General features: G+C 35.4%; 1 protein-coding gene across 1 annotated transcript in view; it reads left to right on the forward strand.

Annotated features, from left to right (window-relative positions):
* Positions 1-15197, forward strand: part of ASCC3 (activating signal cointegrator 1 complex subunit 3) — a 451184-nt gene that overhangs the window by 187236 nt on the left and 248751 nt on the right. The window contains exons 11-12 of the mRNA XM_006881191.1: positions 1112-1288; positions 2745-2816. Of these exons, the coding sequence (XP_006881253.1) occupies positions 1112-1288; positions 2745-2816 (249 nt within the window). The remainder of the gene's footprint in view (positions 1-1111; positions 1289-2744; positions 2817-15197) is intronic.

Here is a 15197-nt window from a genome sequence, read left to right on the forward strand (position 1 = left end):
GGGACAGCGCAGGAGGGGAAGACCCTCTATGAGATGGATTGATTCGGTGACTGGGGTAATCAGGATGGGTGTGTCAGAGGCGGTGCGGTTGGCGCAGGATAGAGCAGGGTTTAGGCTGTTGTGCATAGAGTCGCTATGAGTCGGAAATGACTCGAGGGCACCTAACAACAACAACAACAACAACAACAACAACAACAAACAACTTATTACAAAGTATATGCAGACTTAAAAATACAAGAATAATGTGAACTGTTACTGTCATTGAGTTAACTGGGATTAGAAGACGTGAAAACATAATTGAAAGAAAATTGGATATTATTGAAAGCTTATTAGCTACAAAATGTGTAAACTTCTTGGCATGCTCTATCAGTCACAATCTGGTCTCTGCTTCATTTTCTAATCACATCTGTCACCTCCCTTCCCCATCTCCAACTACTAACCCTGCTAACGGAGTTCTCCACTGCTGTTATTTATATGACAGTTAGTGCTTAACTGCTGAGTAGTGAACAGTTTCATTAATGTAAGTAGTGTTTCAAAACAAAATTAAAATATTACGTTACCCCAGTGAACACAAACAAATTCATACATTTTTGGGTTGTTTATAATTTTTTCCCAAGTTTCAATTATTTAATAAAATTCAACTTTTTCTTTTATGAGTATTTTAAAATGCTAAATTATTTAACTCTGAAGTGATTAATGGGGGAAATTTTATAATGGAATAAATGTGTTTTCTCCTATTAATTACTATAATACACTGACAGGACTATCATGTTTTGAGTAAAGAACTATCAAGTAAATAAGCAGTCTTTAGTAAAGGAAGGAAAACAGTGATTTCATAAAAAGATCCTCAAGAATTAAAGAAAAGGATTAATAAGACTTCTCAGTTCATTTCTAAAATTGCATTGATAATTATGTTATTCCAAATTCTGCTTTAGATTAGTTTTCATTTTAATGTCCCCCTTTTAGACTATGTGTAAATACTCTGTATTTCATGTGAATCTTATTTTATTCTAAATGTTTCATGTCTTTGAACTTCATAAAAACATGCTTCAAATTTAATACAAATACAGATGGATGGAATGTCTCTCATACTTTGTAATAATCTATATAGGTTGAATCCACACAGAGTATGATAAGGATCCTTGGACTCTCTGCAACCTTACCCAACTACCTCGATGTTGCTGCATTTTTACATGTTAATCCCTACATTGGACTTTTCTTCTTCGATGGCCGTTTTCGACCAGTACCCCTTGGACAGACATTTTTAGGGGTTAAAAGTGCAAATAAGGTATTTTTTTTTTTATCCTTTGTAAAATTTGGTTTTGTTTGTGTATTGTTGAATAATAGTTAGAGTTTACTTAGACTCTGACAGACCATTTCTGAAGTATTACATAAATGTCATAGACAATATCATGCTTTTTAAAATGTGTAGCAAATTAATTCCTCCTCCAATCAATTACTAGCCAAATGTTTACTTTGTCTTTTTCAATGCATTTTTTTAGTATTCTCAGCCATTATTGGTCTCAAAATTATTTTTACATTGTTTAACACCACTTTGAATTAATAAGAGATGTTAACTAAATTGTATATATTCATGTGCATTTCATTTTAAAAAGAAATTAAAATGCCTGTTATGGAATTAATAATAATTCTATAACATCTATTAAGAAAACTTACTTTTTTAATAGTCTTATAAAGGTTATGTATACAAAAGGCATTTATAATGTTCTATAAGGTACTTTAAAATTTATTAAATTCCTTAAACAGTATTAGTATAAACCATTTACATTATTAGCCTTAGCCTAATTAATTGCTATCAAGTTGATTGTGGTGCATACCAATCCTCCATTTGATTTCCAATACAGTAGTATACTTTTGACATGATGAGAGACTGTATTACTTGTCTTCTGTTATCAGCAGTTCAACCCTTGATTTACTGTGCCACCAGGCAGTGTATGCTAATTAGAGTGTCTATTTTAGATTTTTACTTTATACTGTTAATGAAAAGATACTTTGCTTAAAATTTCAACATTTATCATTTTATTAAAGAATGCATTTGTTTCCATAGAAGATACCTTTAAGACATTCACAGACCATTTGACCTCTTTACTTAAAGGAGATCAAGATTGAAAATATCACTAAGTCAACTTAGCTTTCTTATGTATTACAGTATTTCTCATTTCAAAAACCACCTCATTAGTAAAACAAGACTCTTTCTGCCCTGCACTGTTATAAATACACTATTCATATAAAATATACGAGAAATGCTATCAGTTAATTTGTGTCATCTACACTGCAGAAAATTCTTTTGAACTGTGTGGCACCATTTCAGATTTATGTATAAGGGGATAATTTACAATATTATAATAGTTACAAGATGCATAGTTTAACCTTTATTAATTTTTAAAATGCCTTCTAACATTGCTCCTTTCCAATATATCTGTAACGGATGACTTTTTTTTTATAACTGATTGCATTTATTAATGATACTGTTGTTGGAAAATTGTCACTCTCAGAAAGTAAGTGTTCTAAAAGTATTTGTATGAGTTATTTTACATAATATATTCAGTTGAGTTATGCTTGGTTTTATGGGTTGTTATACATTACATATTTATATTCTATTTGTTTTAGCATTCTATTTAGTCTGAAAAAAGTAAAAGATACAATGTAATCATCAGAGTTTTATATGTAGTTACAAGGTTTATAATTGCTTATTAATTTTAACATTTTAAAAACTTTTTAAGGCCCAGCAGCTGAATAACATGGATGAAGTGTGTTACGAAAGTGTTTTGAAGCAAGTAAAGGCTGGGCATCAGGTATATTCGATTTTCCTTATCTTATTTTCAGAGATGGCTTAAAGATAAAAATATTAATATTTAAGCTGTTACACTTTTTTTTCCATCATGAGATAATTACTCAGATTTTTTTCTTAGTAATTCTTGGCTCAGAGATAAACCAGGTAAGTCACAAAAATATTCATAGGATGTATTAATCCGATATTGATAAGAGTTGTATAAGTTTGTTTGCCATCAATATTAACTAGGTAAAAGAAGATCTCATCTTTGACATTTTTAATTTTATTTTTCAGAAAAATTACTAACATTGATTTCACACCTCAAAAATGTCCAGTGAACTATTTTCTTACATAATTGTAACATTTTGAGTGTTACATTATTCCTACTTTTTCATGAAATAGTATCAGCCAAGTTATACACACCTTTTTTTCTTTGTATTTTTTTTTTGAGTTGTGTAGCCCTTTATTAGCAACTAAAATAGAAGGTATCTGTTTCTTTGTATTTTAATGTATTTGGAAATAAGACAACCTTATTTTTAAACTTCCCATCTCCAAACACTCGTATTTTGAATGTTAATAAAATTCTTACATTAATATTTGCTTATATAGTACGTTCTTTATGTTGTTCTATAATTTTGTGGTTGTTTATGAAGTGTTTGATTTTATTGTATTGCATCTTTTTCTACATTGTTTTCTATGACAAAGTGTAAAATTTAAAAAAATTGCGGCCCTTTTAATTTTCTTTTCAATTTTTAAAAAATTTTTTCAAAATACCCTTTCCTCAAACCCTTGGTAATTATCTGTGTGAGCTTACTTACTCTTTATGGTTCATGTAAATGAAAAGTACAACATTTGTTCTTTTGTGGCTTATTTCCCTTACCATAATATTCTCAAGTCTCAAGTTTCATCCATATGACAGTAGCATGTACCATAATTTCTCAGTCCATTTGATTGTGGTTGGACATTTGGACGGTTTCCATGTTCTTGCGAATGATTGTAAATAACACTGCTATGAACATTGGTGTACAAATCTCCACTTATGGCTCAGTTCTAATTTCCTTGGGGTATATTCCAGCATTGGAATAGCTGGGAAATATGAGTTTCTGTGTTCAGCTTTGTGAAGAAAGGCCAAACTGCCTTCCAGAGTGGTTATAACAATTTACAATTGAATCAACAGTGTATAAGATTTCCATTCTCTTTTAACATCTGTTGCTTTCAGTCCTGTTAAATTTTGCCACTCCTCCTGGGGTGAGATGGTATCTCATTGTGATTTTGATTTGCATCTCTCTTATTGCCAGTGATTTTGAGCATTTCTTCATGTTTCTGTTGGCCATCCAAATAACTTTCTCTCTAAAAAGTCTTTGCATGACTTTTGCCCATTTTGTTATTGGATTATCAGTCTTTTTCTTATTGAGGCTGTGTAGTATTCTACAAATTTTTATTTTGAGACCCTTGTAAGAGATATTTTGCCAGATGTTTTTTCCAAGTGAGTAAATTTTCTTTTCATCCATTGGAAATAGTTTTTGATGCACTGGGATTTAATTTTTAGAAATTCCAATTCATCAATTTTATGTTCTCCTGGCTGCAAATTTCTGGCTGAATTTGTCAGCTTCTTTATACCATAGTCTAGGCCTTCTAAGCTTGGTCTCTTATGATCTTTCTGGCTTTGGGCTTTACCCCTAGATCTGTGATCCAGCTTGGGTTGATTTTTTAATATAGTGTGAGATGTGTATCCTGTTTCAGCTTTCTGCAGGTAGCAGTCCAGTTTTGCCAGCACTATTTATTGACGAGGTTGTCATTACCCCATAAGATAGGTTTTATTACTTGTCAAATATCAGTTGACCAAAGATTGTTGTTGTTATGTTCTTTCGAGTATCTTGCGACTCATAATGATCCTGTATACAGCAGCTCTGACCCTGCTCTATCCTGAGCCATTATCCATATCTTTGACACATCTATCCCCATTACATTAGTCATTGAATCAATCCACTCCATCCAAGGTCTTCCTCTCCTGTGCTGTCGCTCCACCCTTCCTAGCATGATATCCCTCTCCAAGAACTGCTCCCTCCTTCCAGCATGCCCAGTATATGCCAAACAGAGCTTCAGAATCCTTGCCTCCAAGGAGCATCCTCGTTTTACCTTCTTCAGGAAGAACCTGTTTATTCTCCTTATAGTCCATGGTATATTCAGTACTCTTCTCCAGCACCACAGCTCAAAGCTATCAGTTCTCCTTATATCATCCCTAGTCATTGTCCAGCTTTTTGATGCATAGCAAGTAATTGTCAAGACCATGGCCTGGATCAGGCATATCTTATCCTCCACACTGACTCATTACTCTTTAATACTTCAGAGAGTTCCCTGATAGCAGATTTTTCAAATGCAATTTGTCATTTGATTTCCTTCCTGCTGGTACCAAAAGTGTTGACTGTGGAGCCAAGCAAACTGAAGCTGTTAACAATCTCAATCTTTTCACCATCTATCATGATACTGCCAATCAGCCCAGTGGCAATAATCTCTGTTTCGTTGATGTTGAGCTTCAGTCCAAAGATAATATGGGTTATTTTCTGGGTTCTCAAGTCTGTTCCATTGGTCTATGTGTCTGTCATTGTACCAGTACCATGCTGTTTTGATTATTAAACAGCTGTATAGTAGGTTTTGAGATAAAGAAGTGCTATGCCTCTCACTTCATTTTTGTTTTTCAGAAGTGCTTTGCTTATACATGGTCTCTTTCTTCTCGAAATAAACTTGTCAGTTGCCTTTTCAATCACCTTGAGAAAGGAATTTGATATCTGTATTGCAATTGCAATAAACATGTAGATTGATTTTGGTGGGATTGGCATTTTGAAAGTAACTGAGTCTTCCTATCCATGATCAGGGAACATTTTTCTATTTATTTAGGTCTTTTACTTTTTATCACAGAAGTGTTCTGCAGGGGTGTTTTTTGGTTGGTCTTTTGTGTCTCTAGTTAAATTTGTTCCTAAGTGTGTCAGTTTGTAGTTGGCTATTGAAAATAATATTGCTTCCTTGTCTTACTTCTCTGTTTTCTTTGCTCTTGTAGAGGAATCCTACTGACTTTTCTCTATTGACCTTGTATCCTGCCACCCTATGAAATTGATTACCTAGCTCTAACAGATTTTTTAATTGAGTCCTTGTGTACAATATCATATCATCTTCATATGTTGAGAGTTTTACCACCTCTTTTTCTGATCTGGATGCCTTTTATTTCCTTCTCTTATTTTATTGCCCTAGCAAGTACTTCCAGTACAGTGTTGAATAGGAGTGGTGAAAGTGGGCATCCTTGTCTGGTTCCTGTTTTCTCAGGGAGAATGACTTTAATTTTTCTACACTGGGGATCATGTTGGCTCTAAGATACTCATATATTCTTTTCACACAAGTTGAGAAAGTTTCCTGAGTATTTTAATCAGAAAGGGTCAGATTTTGTCAAAAGCCTTTTCTGTATCAGCTATATGGTTCTTATCCTCTGCTTTTCCAATGTGATAAATTTTGTTGATTGTTTTTCTTATGGTTAACATAGAGATTGAAAAGGTTATGGAGACAGGACACATCCCTGACACACTGCAAGTTTTCCATGGGTATAATCAATTGTTCTGGGATTTCCATTCTTCTCAAGTTTAGCCACAATTTGTTGCAATCCAAACAGTTAAATATCTTTGTAAAATCAGTGAATATAGACATCCTCTTTGCTTTTGGCCAAGATCCATTGGACTTTGACAATAATTTTCTAGTGCCACAACCACTTCTAAATTCAGCTTGTATTTCTGGTAGATTTTTATCAATATACTGGTCCAGTATTTTTGGATGATCTTCAGTAGGATTTTACTTGTGTGTAATATTAGTGATATTTTTCAATAATTTTTACACTCTGTTGGGTTACCCTTTTTTTTGAATGGTAATAAATATGGACCTCTTCTAGTCAGTTGGAAGAATAGTTGTTTCTAGCTTTTATGACACAACCTGGTGAGTATGTTCAAGGATGCATGTATTTATTGAAATATGTCAATCATATTCCATCAATTCCTGGGACCTTGTTATTTTGCCAAGTCCTTCAGAGCAGCTTGAACTTCCTCCTTCATCACCATTGCCTATTAAACATATTTCATGAAATTCTTTGTTGTTGTTGTTGTTGTGTGCCATGAAGCCTGTCCTGTCCTGAGCCAGTCCCATTGACTCCAGTGCACCTACCCCATTGCCCTAATTACTGTATCAATACATCTCATTTAGAATCTTCTCTCCTGCGCTGTTCCTCCACTTTTCCAGAGCATGGTGTCCTTCTCTAAGGATTGGTCCCTCCTGGCCACATATCCAAAGTATGCGAGATGGTACTTAAAAATCCTAGCTTCCAAGGAGAAACTTGGTTTCACCCTCTCCAAGACAGACCTGTTTGTTTTCTTGGCAGACCATTGTATGTTCAAGACTCTTCTCCAGCACCACAACTCAAATGCATCAACTCTTCTGTGATCTTTAGTCCTTTTCCAGCATTGTTCATAGCATATAATTGCAATGAATATGGATTAGATCCTTAGTCTTGTACTAATATCGTTGCTTCTCTGGAAAAGTCCCTGACAGCCAATTTACCTAATGCAGTTAATCTTTTGATTTCCCGACTTCTGGTGCCAAGAGTGTTGATTGTGGAGCCAAGCAAGCTGTAATTGTTAACAAGCTCAGTTCCTTCTCTTTCTATCATGGTGCTTCATGTCCTCCTCAGTTTCAGCAAGCAAGGTTGTGTCATCTGCATAAGGTAGGTTGTTGATGTGTCTTCCTCAAATCCTGATGCCACATTCCTTCTCATAAAGCCCAGCCTCCCAAATGATCTGTTCGGCACACAGACTGAAAAAGTATGGAGACAAGATGTATCCCTGACTCACTCCTTTCCTGATTTTAAACCATGCAGTGTTTCCCTCCTCTGTTCTGAGAACTCCTTCCTGGTCCAAGTATAGGTTTCACATAAGTAAAATCTGGTGTACTGAGTGTCCCATTTTTCTCAGGTTAACCACAGTTTATTTTGATTCACACAATCAAATGCCTTTGCATAGCCAGTGGAACACAGATAAGCATTCTTCTGGTGATTCCTTCTGCCAAGATCCATCTGACATTTGTGGTAATATCCCTAGGAGCCACAGCCTCTTCCAATCCCAGCTTATATTTTTATTTCTTCTAGTTCTCTCTTAATGTTTTGTTCCAATCATAGTTTCAGCCTATTCTTTTTGGTATAGTGCCTGTGTACTCCTTTATTCTTCTTTTAATTTTTCCTGGATCATTCAATATCCTTCCCGTACCATCCTTAAGAATTGCAACTTGAAGTCTGAATTTGTTCTCACTTCCTTCAGCTTAAGAAATGCTGACCGAGTTCCTCCCCTTTGATTTTCTGATTCCAGCACTTTGCACATTTCATTATCATACTTTGCTTTGCCTTCCTGAGCTACCCTTTAAAATCTTCTGTTCAGCTCCTTAACTACCTTATTTCTTCCCTGTGGTTGGGCATCTTGATGCCCTCGTGTGATATTCAGAACTTTTCCCAATGTCCATCTTGGTCTTTTCTTCTTCCTCTTTCTCATAACCTTTCACGTTCTTTATGAATGATATTCTTGTTAACCTCCCACAGGCCATCTGGTCTTTGCTCATTAGTGTTCAAGGCCTCAAACCTATTCCTAAGATGGTTTTTAAATTCATTTGGGATAGAGTTGAGGTAAAATTTTGATTCTTTTTTGGAATTGACTTCATTTTCTTTAGCTTTAGTTTTAATTTGCATATGAGTAGTTGATGATCTGTTCCACAGTCAGCATCTGAGTTACTTTTCACAGCTAATAGCGAGCTTTTCCAGTGATTCCACAAATGTAATCAGTCCTATTCCTGTGCAGATCAGCCGGTGAGGTCCACATGTAGAATCACCTGTTTATGTTTCTTATAAAAAGTACTTGGAATGAATGAATTGACTGTAAAAAATTCTATCATTTTATCTCCGGCCTCAAATCTGTCATCACGCCCATGTTTTCCTACTATGGATCCTTCTCTGCTGCCAACTTTTACATTCCAGTTCCCCATTACTATTAGTGTATCCTGGTTTCATGTTCAGTTGATTTCTGACTGCACAGTGTGGTAGAAATCATCCTTTTCCTCCTCTTTGGCTCTGGTTGTTGGTGCATATATTAAAATGATGGTGGTATTAACAGATGTTCCTTGTATTCATATAGATATTATCCTGTCACTCACAACATTGGATTTCAGGATTCATCGGGAAATGATCTTTTTTTACCAAGAATCAAACCCTACTTTTCTCATCTGTCAGTTACTTGCTATGCATCAGAGAACTGGATAATAACTAGGGGTGATGGAAGGAGAATTGATGCCTTTGAGCTTTGGTGCTGGGGAAAAGTATTGAATATACCATGGACTGCTAGGAGAATAAATAAATTCATCCTGGAGAGGGTGACGCCAGGCGGCTCCTTGGAGACAAGGAATCTGAAGTTCTGTCTGATATACTTTGGGGGGGAAAAAATCAGTGGTAGTTTTATTATCAGATGATAACTTCTGTTGATATCTTCTCTTAAAATAGAACAGAACCATAAATAAATAACATCAAATGAAAAGAAATGCTTTGATATATGGTGTCATATTTAAAATTTTTGGTTAGTCTGTTCTGTGCAATATTCTGCCGGGTTTTATTTTCTAGTAGGACAGTTCCTGCTAAGCCTGGGTGTGGCTCCTCTGCCAAATTTGATAATGATAAATACTTTATCTTCAAAGTTTGAGGGAAGGAAATAGCACTTGTATCACTTCAGTGGGCTAGCAGTTGAAATTTGTCCCCAGTATTACTAGTGCATTATGTATCTTGTTGCTAACCGAAAGATCAAAAGTTTGAATCCAACAGCCACTCTGTACAAGATAGAGGAGATAGTTTGTTCTCATTAAGATTTACAGCCCCAGAAACCCATTCTAGAATTATATTTGGTCAACAGAAGTGGGTTTTTATTAGCAGTATAAAATTAGCCAAGCCCGTGCCTCTAGATCATCAGTATTGATGTGTGAAAACAATGTCTTAGTCTTTTACATTAGTTTAATCATCTCAAATAATGAACTGTTTCACAATATGATTTAAGAAAAAAACTCTGCTTTGGTGTTTTGCTTCTTTAAATTACTTACATTGAGTATGTTCTTGTTGTATACCATAGAGTCAGAACTAATCCATTGCTGACCCTCCAGTGGGTTTTCAGAGACAGTAAATTGCCTGGGAGAAGAATGTCTATCCTTCTCCTGGGAGGCCAATGTTGGATTTGAACCACATGCCTTTGGGATTTATTGCAGTGCAGTTTCTTACCATTGGGCCACCCAGGCTCCATTGAGTATGTTCTACTGTTGTGTACCACAGAATCAGAACCAACCCATAGCTCACCCTCCAGTGGGTTCTCAGAGGCAGTTAATTTCTTCAAGGAGATTGCTCATCCTTCTTCCAGCAGCAAATGGTGACCAGGAACCACATGCCTTTGGGATTGCCATGCAACTTCTTGCCACTAGGCCACCAGACCTTGAGTACAGCATCTTGAAAATTTAACCTAAATTTTAAAGTCTTTGATGATCTATTTACATATACTGTTTGACCTATAATATTTCACTTTGTAAATGGCAGCTTCTGATGAATGCCTTTTTAATATAGCTAGAACTCAAAATTGCAGTACAGGTACTAGGAAAGCAGTCTGTTAATATGTTTTTATTTGGAACCTGGGATAAATATCCTTTTTTAAAATTCTGGAAATCTGTAATTTACTTACACAAGAATTGGTACTCCATAGTAATTTTTTATTAGTGAGTCTCCTCTAAAGGTTGTCAGGGAACTTCAAACCCCTCACAGAATTATTTTTCCCATTTTTTATCTCTTTAAAGATATGTTGTTACATGTATGCCCTTTCTTTTTACTAGAAGGTCAACAAAGACCTTCCCAGTATAATATTCTTTCTAAGGTATATTTTTCCCTCTATAATTGAGGTTGAATCTATCTTAATCACTGACTGTCTTTATATAAGTTTCCAAATGATACTTTTTCAATAAATGAATTTATATGGGTCCACTTGTCATAATATGAAAAATACGTAATTCAATAATTGGTGGACACAGAAGAATTTCATGAAACAATGTATGAGCAAGAGCCTGTGGTGATGATAAAAGAAGTTCAAGCTGCTCTGAAAGAATTGGCAAAAAAACAAGGCCCCAAACACTGATGGCATACCGATTGACATATTTCAACATACAGATACTGCCCTGGATGTGCTCACCAAGTTGTGCCAAGAAATCTGAAGGACAACCCCTGGCGAACTTACTGAAGAGATATGTATATATTCCCATTCCAAAAAATGGAGATCCGACAGAGTGTGGAAAGTATTGAATGGTATCATTCATATCCGGAAACCCTATGAACTTGGAGAAAGGATGAAAGTCATGCACGCAAGTGTCGAGGACTTTGATTCATAGGGTCACTATGAATTGCCTGTGTCTCGACAGCACTTTACAGTAACAACAACAACATGCAAAACCTATATTTGGACCAGGAGGCAGTCATCAAAACATAACAAGGAGACACTGCATGGTTCAAAATTGGGAAGGGTGTGCATCAAGGATGTGTCCTATCTCCATATCTTTTCAATCTATATATGGAACAGATTATCTGGGAGGCTGGGCTTTGTGAGGTGAAATATGGCATTGGGATTGAAGGTAGACTCGTCAACAATCAGCATTTTGCAGATGGCACAACCCTGCTTGCTGGCACTGAAGAAGATCTGAAAACTTGCTGCAGAAGATCAAGCCCTGCAACCTTCGATATGAATTGACTGACGCTCAACCTCAAGAAAACAAAGATTCTTACCACTGGGCCAGTTGGCAGCATTATGATAGATGGTGAAGAAATTGAGCTTGTTAACAGCTTCAGTTTGTGTGGCTCTACAGTCAACACTGTTGCCACCAGCAGCGACAAAAGAAAAATTGCATTGGGATAGTCTGCTGTCAGAAACCTCTCTAAAAGTACTGAAGAGCAGCATTATCAGTCTGGAGACTAAGGTGCACCTGATATAGGCCATGGTCTTTGCAATTACTTGCTATGCATCAGAGAGCTGGATAATGACTAGGGATGATGAGGGAGAGTTGATGCCTTTGAGCTGTGGTACTGGAGAAGAATGTTTAATATATCATGGACTGCTAGGAGAACAAACAGGTTCATCCTGGAGAGGGTAAAGCCAGGTTGCTCCTTGGAGACAAGGAACCTGAAGCTCCGTCTGATATACTTTGGACATGTTGGTAGAGGGAAGGACCAGCACAAGAGAGGAAGACACTCGATGAGGTGGATTGATTCAGTGACTGAGGTAATGGGGATAGATGTGTCAGAGACAGTAAGATTGGCACAGATAGAGCAGAGTTTAGGGCTGTTGTACATAAGGTCACTTTGAGACACAGACGAATTGATGGCACATAACAACAACAACAACAACAACAACAACCATTTCTCCTAATCTAAAAGCTCAAAACCAAATTAACTCTTTAATTATATTCAACTGTCCAACTCTGAAGATTGAAAAACCTAACTGTATCCTTCGTTCTAAGACACTCTTTTATACTTATGTATTTTGCTATGTAAATAAGTTCCTACCCTCTGCACTCACACAGACTGGGAGACAGAGATACTGAGATTTGTTTTTGGAATTTAGTTATAGTAAAGTACACTAGGAATTTCTCTTGGTTGAGTGGAAAGGTGTTGCACTGCCAACCCAAAGGCACAAGGTTCAAATCCACTAGCTGCTCCATAGAAGAAAGGTGGGCAGCTTCCTCTCATGTGATTAACTGCCTCTTAAAATCCACTGGAGGGTTAACTGTGAGTACACAACAACAAAAATTAAACTTTAATAGAGCTTGTAATTAACTGCATATTCTATGAATATGCTTTTCTTTGGTGTCAAGTCATCATTGACATTTATTTCATGGGCTGTGTACTTACCAAACTTTAGCTTTACTTGGTTGCCTTTAGAACATGTGCTCACAATTGGTAGATAGGATGTAAGAATCTATAAACCAGTCTGTATGATCCATCTGCCTCCTCATGTTCCCCATCTCTCAACCTCTATCAATCAGTTAAAAAATTCCTCCAGTCAGTATATTCTGGGTTTTATTTGTTTTCTTGTCTTTGTTATTGTTGGTGTTATGTGCTGTCAAGTTGGATCCAACCCATAGCTGACCCTTCAGAGGGTTTTCAGAGGCAGTAGATAGCACAGAAGAATACCCATCTTTCTCCTGCAGAACAGCTAATGGATTTGAACTGTGTGCCTTTGAGATTGCAGTGCAGCTTCTTAACCACTAATTGGAGTCATTTCACGCTAAATTGGTTACCTTAGCTACTTTTATTTAATTAGAAGAGCTACTTTTTATACCATTATTAAATAGACTGAAATATGTACCCATTTAAAAAATGTCAATTTCTAAAGGAATAGAGATTTCAGACTAAAACCTTTAATGCTATAAATTAACAATTCCCCTTAATTAAATGTACAAATTAATTCATTTTTCCTCTTCATTTAGGTCAAATTAAAATAGAACCAATTTCATGTTAAAAAACCATGCTGATATTCTCTGATCATACTATTCCATAGGTTTCCATATAGCAGTCATCTCAACTTGTGTGCCCATGTGCTTAATAGATGATATGTGTAGCTTTGCCTTAAAAGTATTAAAAACAGTAGGAGATAGTTGTGCTCCACTCAGGCATGTGTGATGACAGATGGAGAAAATCTTTTCATGTTGACTTTTCAACAGTCATACTCTGCAAGACTTCAGGCTCTTCTTGGCTATTAGGAAATTAAAAGTTGGCGATTCAGCCTTTAATTTTGATCCATCTGCTCAAACTAATGAGACGTCTCATTTATAAGCTTCTCTTTGTGTTATCAAATGCAAGTACAGCTTTATCATTTCTGTTAATAATTCCCCTCCTCCTGTGTAACTTACAGAATGAGAAACTAATTGATGCCTTAACACTCTATTGGGATTTTTCTTGTTATACAAACTTAGCTACAGTGATAAAATGAGAAATTAGAAACTGCTTCAGAAATATTAAGTATGTTAACTTCTTCAGTTTCCCCATTATCAAAAAAGTTAAGATCATTGTTTAATGACTTTAACTCAAAATTCACATGTGGATTTAGAGAATGAAACTCTCCTCGGTATTGGAAAAGAAAAAGTCTTTTGAAATCTTGGATCAATGTTAAACATCAACATTTTATTTTTCAAATATATTCCTTGATTTCATGTTTTATGTTATTTTTAGGTGTTTCTTATAAGAAAGTAGTATTTTACATTGATAAAAAATTATGAATCAGTGGGTTCATTGCTATATGAAGGTCATTATTTTCATTTCTTTACATTGTATCTAATTGAAATAAAGTAATGTGCAAAGTAGGAAATAGGTACAAAATACTGATTTCTCAGGTCATTCTTTCAAAAAAGTTCTTGGCAATACTCCAATTTTTGTACCTATTTTTGATCTTGCTTTTGTGTTGCAGAACTCTCTTTTTATCTATCTTCTAACCTCTATGACTATCCTTTTTTTTCTACTTTACGTCTTTTGCCTTCTCTCAATGATTGGTCCTAGATTATTTATAAATTTAGTATTCTTTCATGTGGTTCCTTCCCATCTCATCCCAGTTAAAAACCTTTCTGGACATCACTGATGTATTTATATCAAACTTCATCTCTGAGATTTAGACCCTTGTTATCCTTTCTGGCTTCTCCTCTTGGTTATATCAGAGGGCATATGTTGTTGTTGTTGTTGCTGCTGATTGCCTTCAAGTTGAGCATGACTAATAAGAGACCCTATGAACAAAAGGCCTCTACAAACTATCGACACTTATCAAAATTCATAGAGTTTCTGGAGGCAGGTTATTTAGGAAGTGGATGCCACTCCTGCTTCCAAAAAGGGCATATATACAAACCAAGTTAATAATCTCTCCTGTTAAACATTAATATTATATTATCCCATTGTTCATTGCATAACATAACTGTAGATTTAATTCCATATGTGAAGAATTTCAAAGCATCTTTTCTAGCCTTTTACTACTTGTTTTCAGTTCTAATCCTTCCTCTGTTGTAGAATACTGAGTATTTTTTTCCTATGTCTGTGGTTGTACATATGTTTTTCTGCTTAGTTTTGATTAATATTACCCTTAACCTTAATTAACATGTAACCCTCATAAGGTAAAGAACAATTTTCTTTTTTTCTTACCTTTGTCTTCTTATGCCCTTACATTTGCCTATCACATAAACTATTCTCATACAGTGTTTTATTGTTAAATAAATGGTTAGTGAGATAATCTACATAAAAGAAGTTACAATTGAACATAATCATTTTTTTTTT

This window comes from Elephantulus edwardii, unplaced genomic scaffold (assembly GCF_000299155.1).
Source record: "Elephantulus edwardii isolate Elephantulus edwardi_28Jun2011 unplaced genomic scaffold, EleEdw1.0 scaffold00013, whole genome shotgun sequence".
NCBI classification, from domain to species: Eukaryota; Metazoa; Chordata; class Mammalia; order Macroscelidea; family Macroscelididae; genus Elephantulus; species Elephantulus edwardii.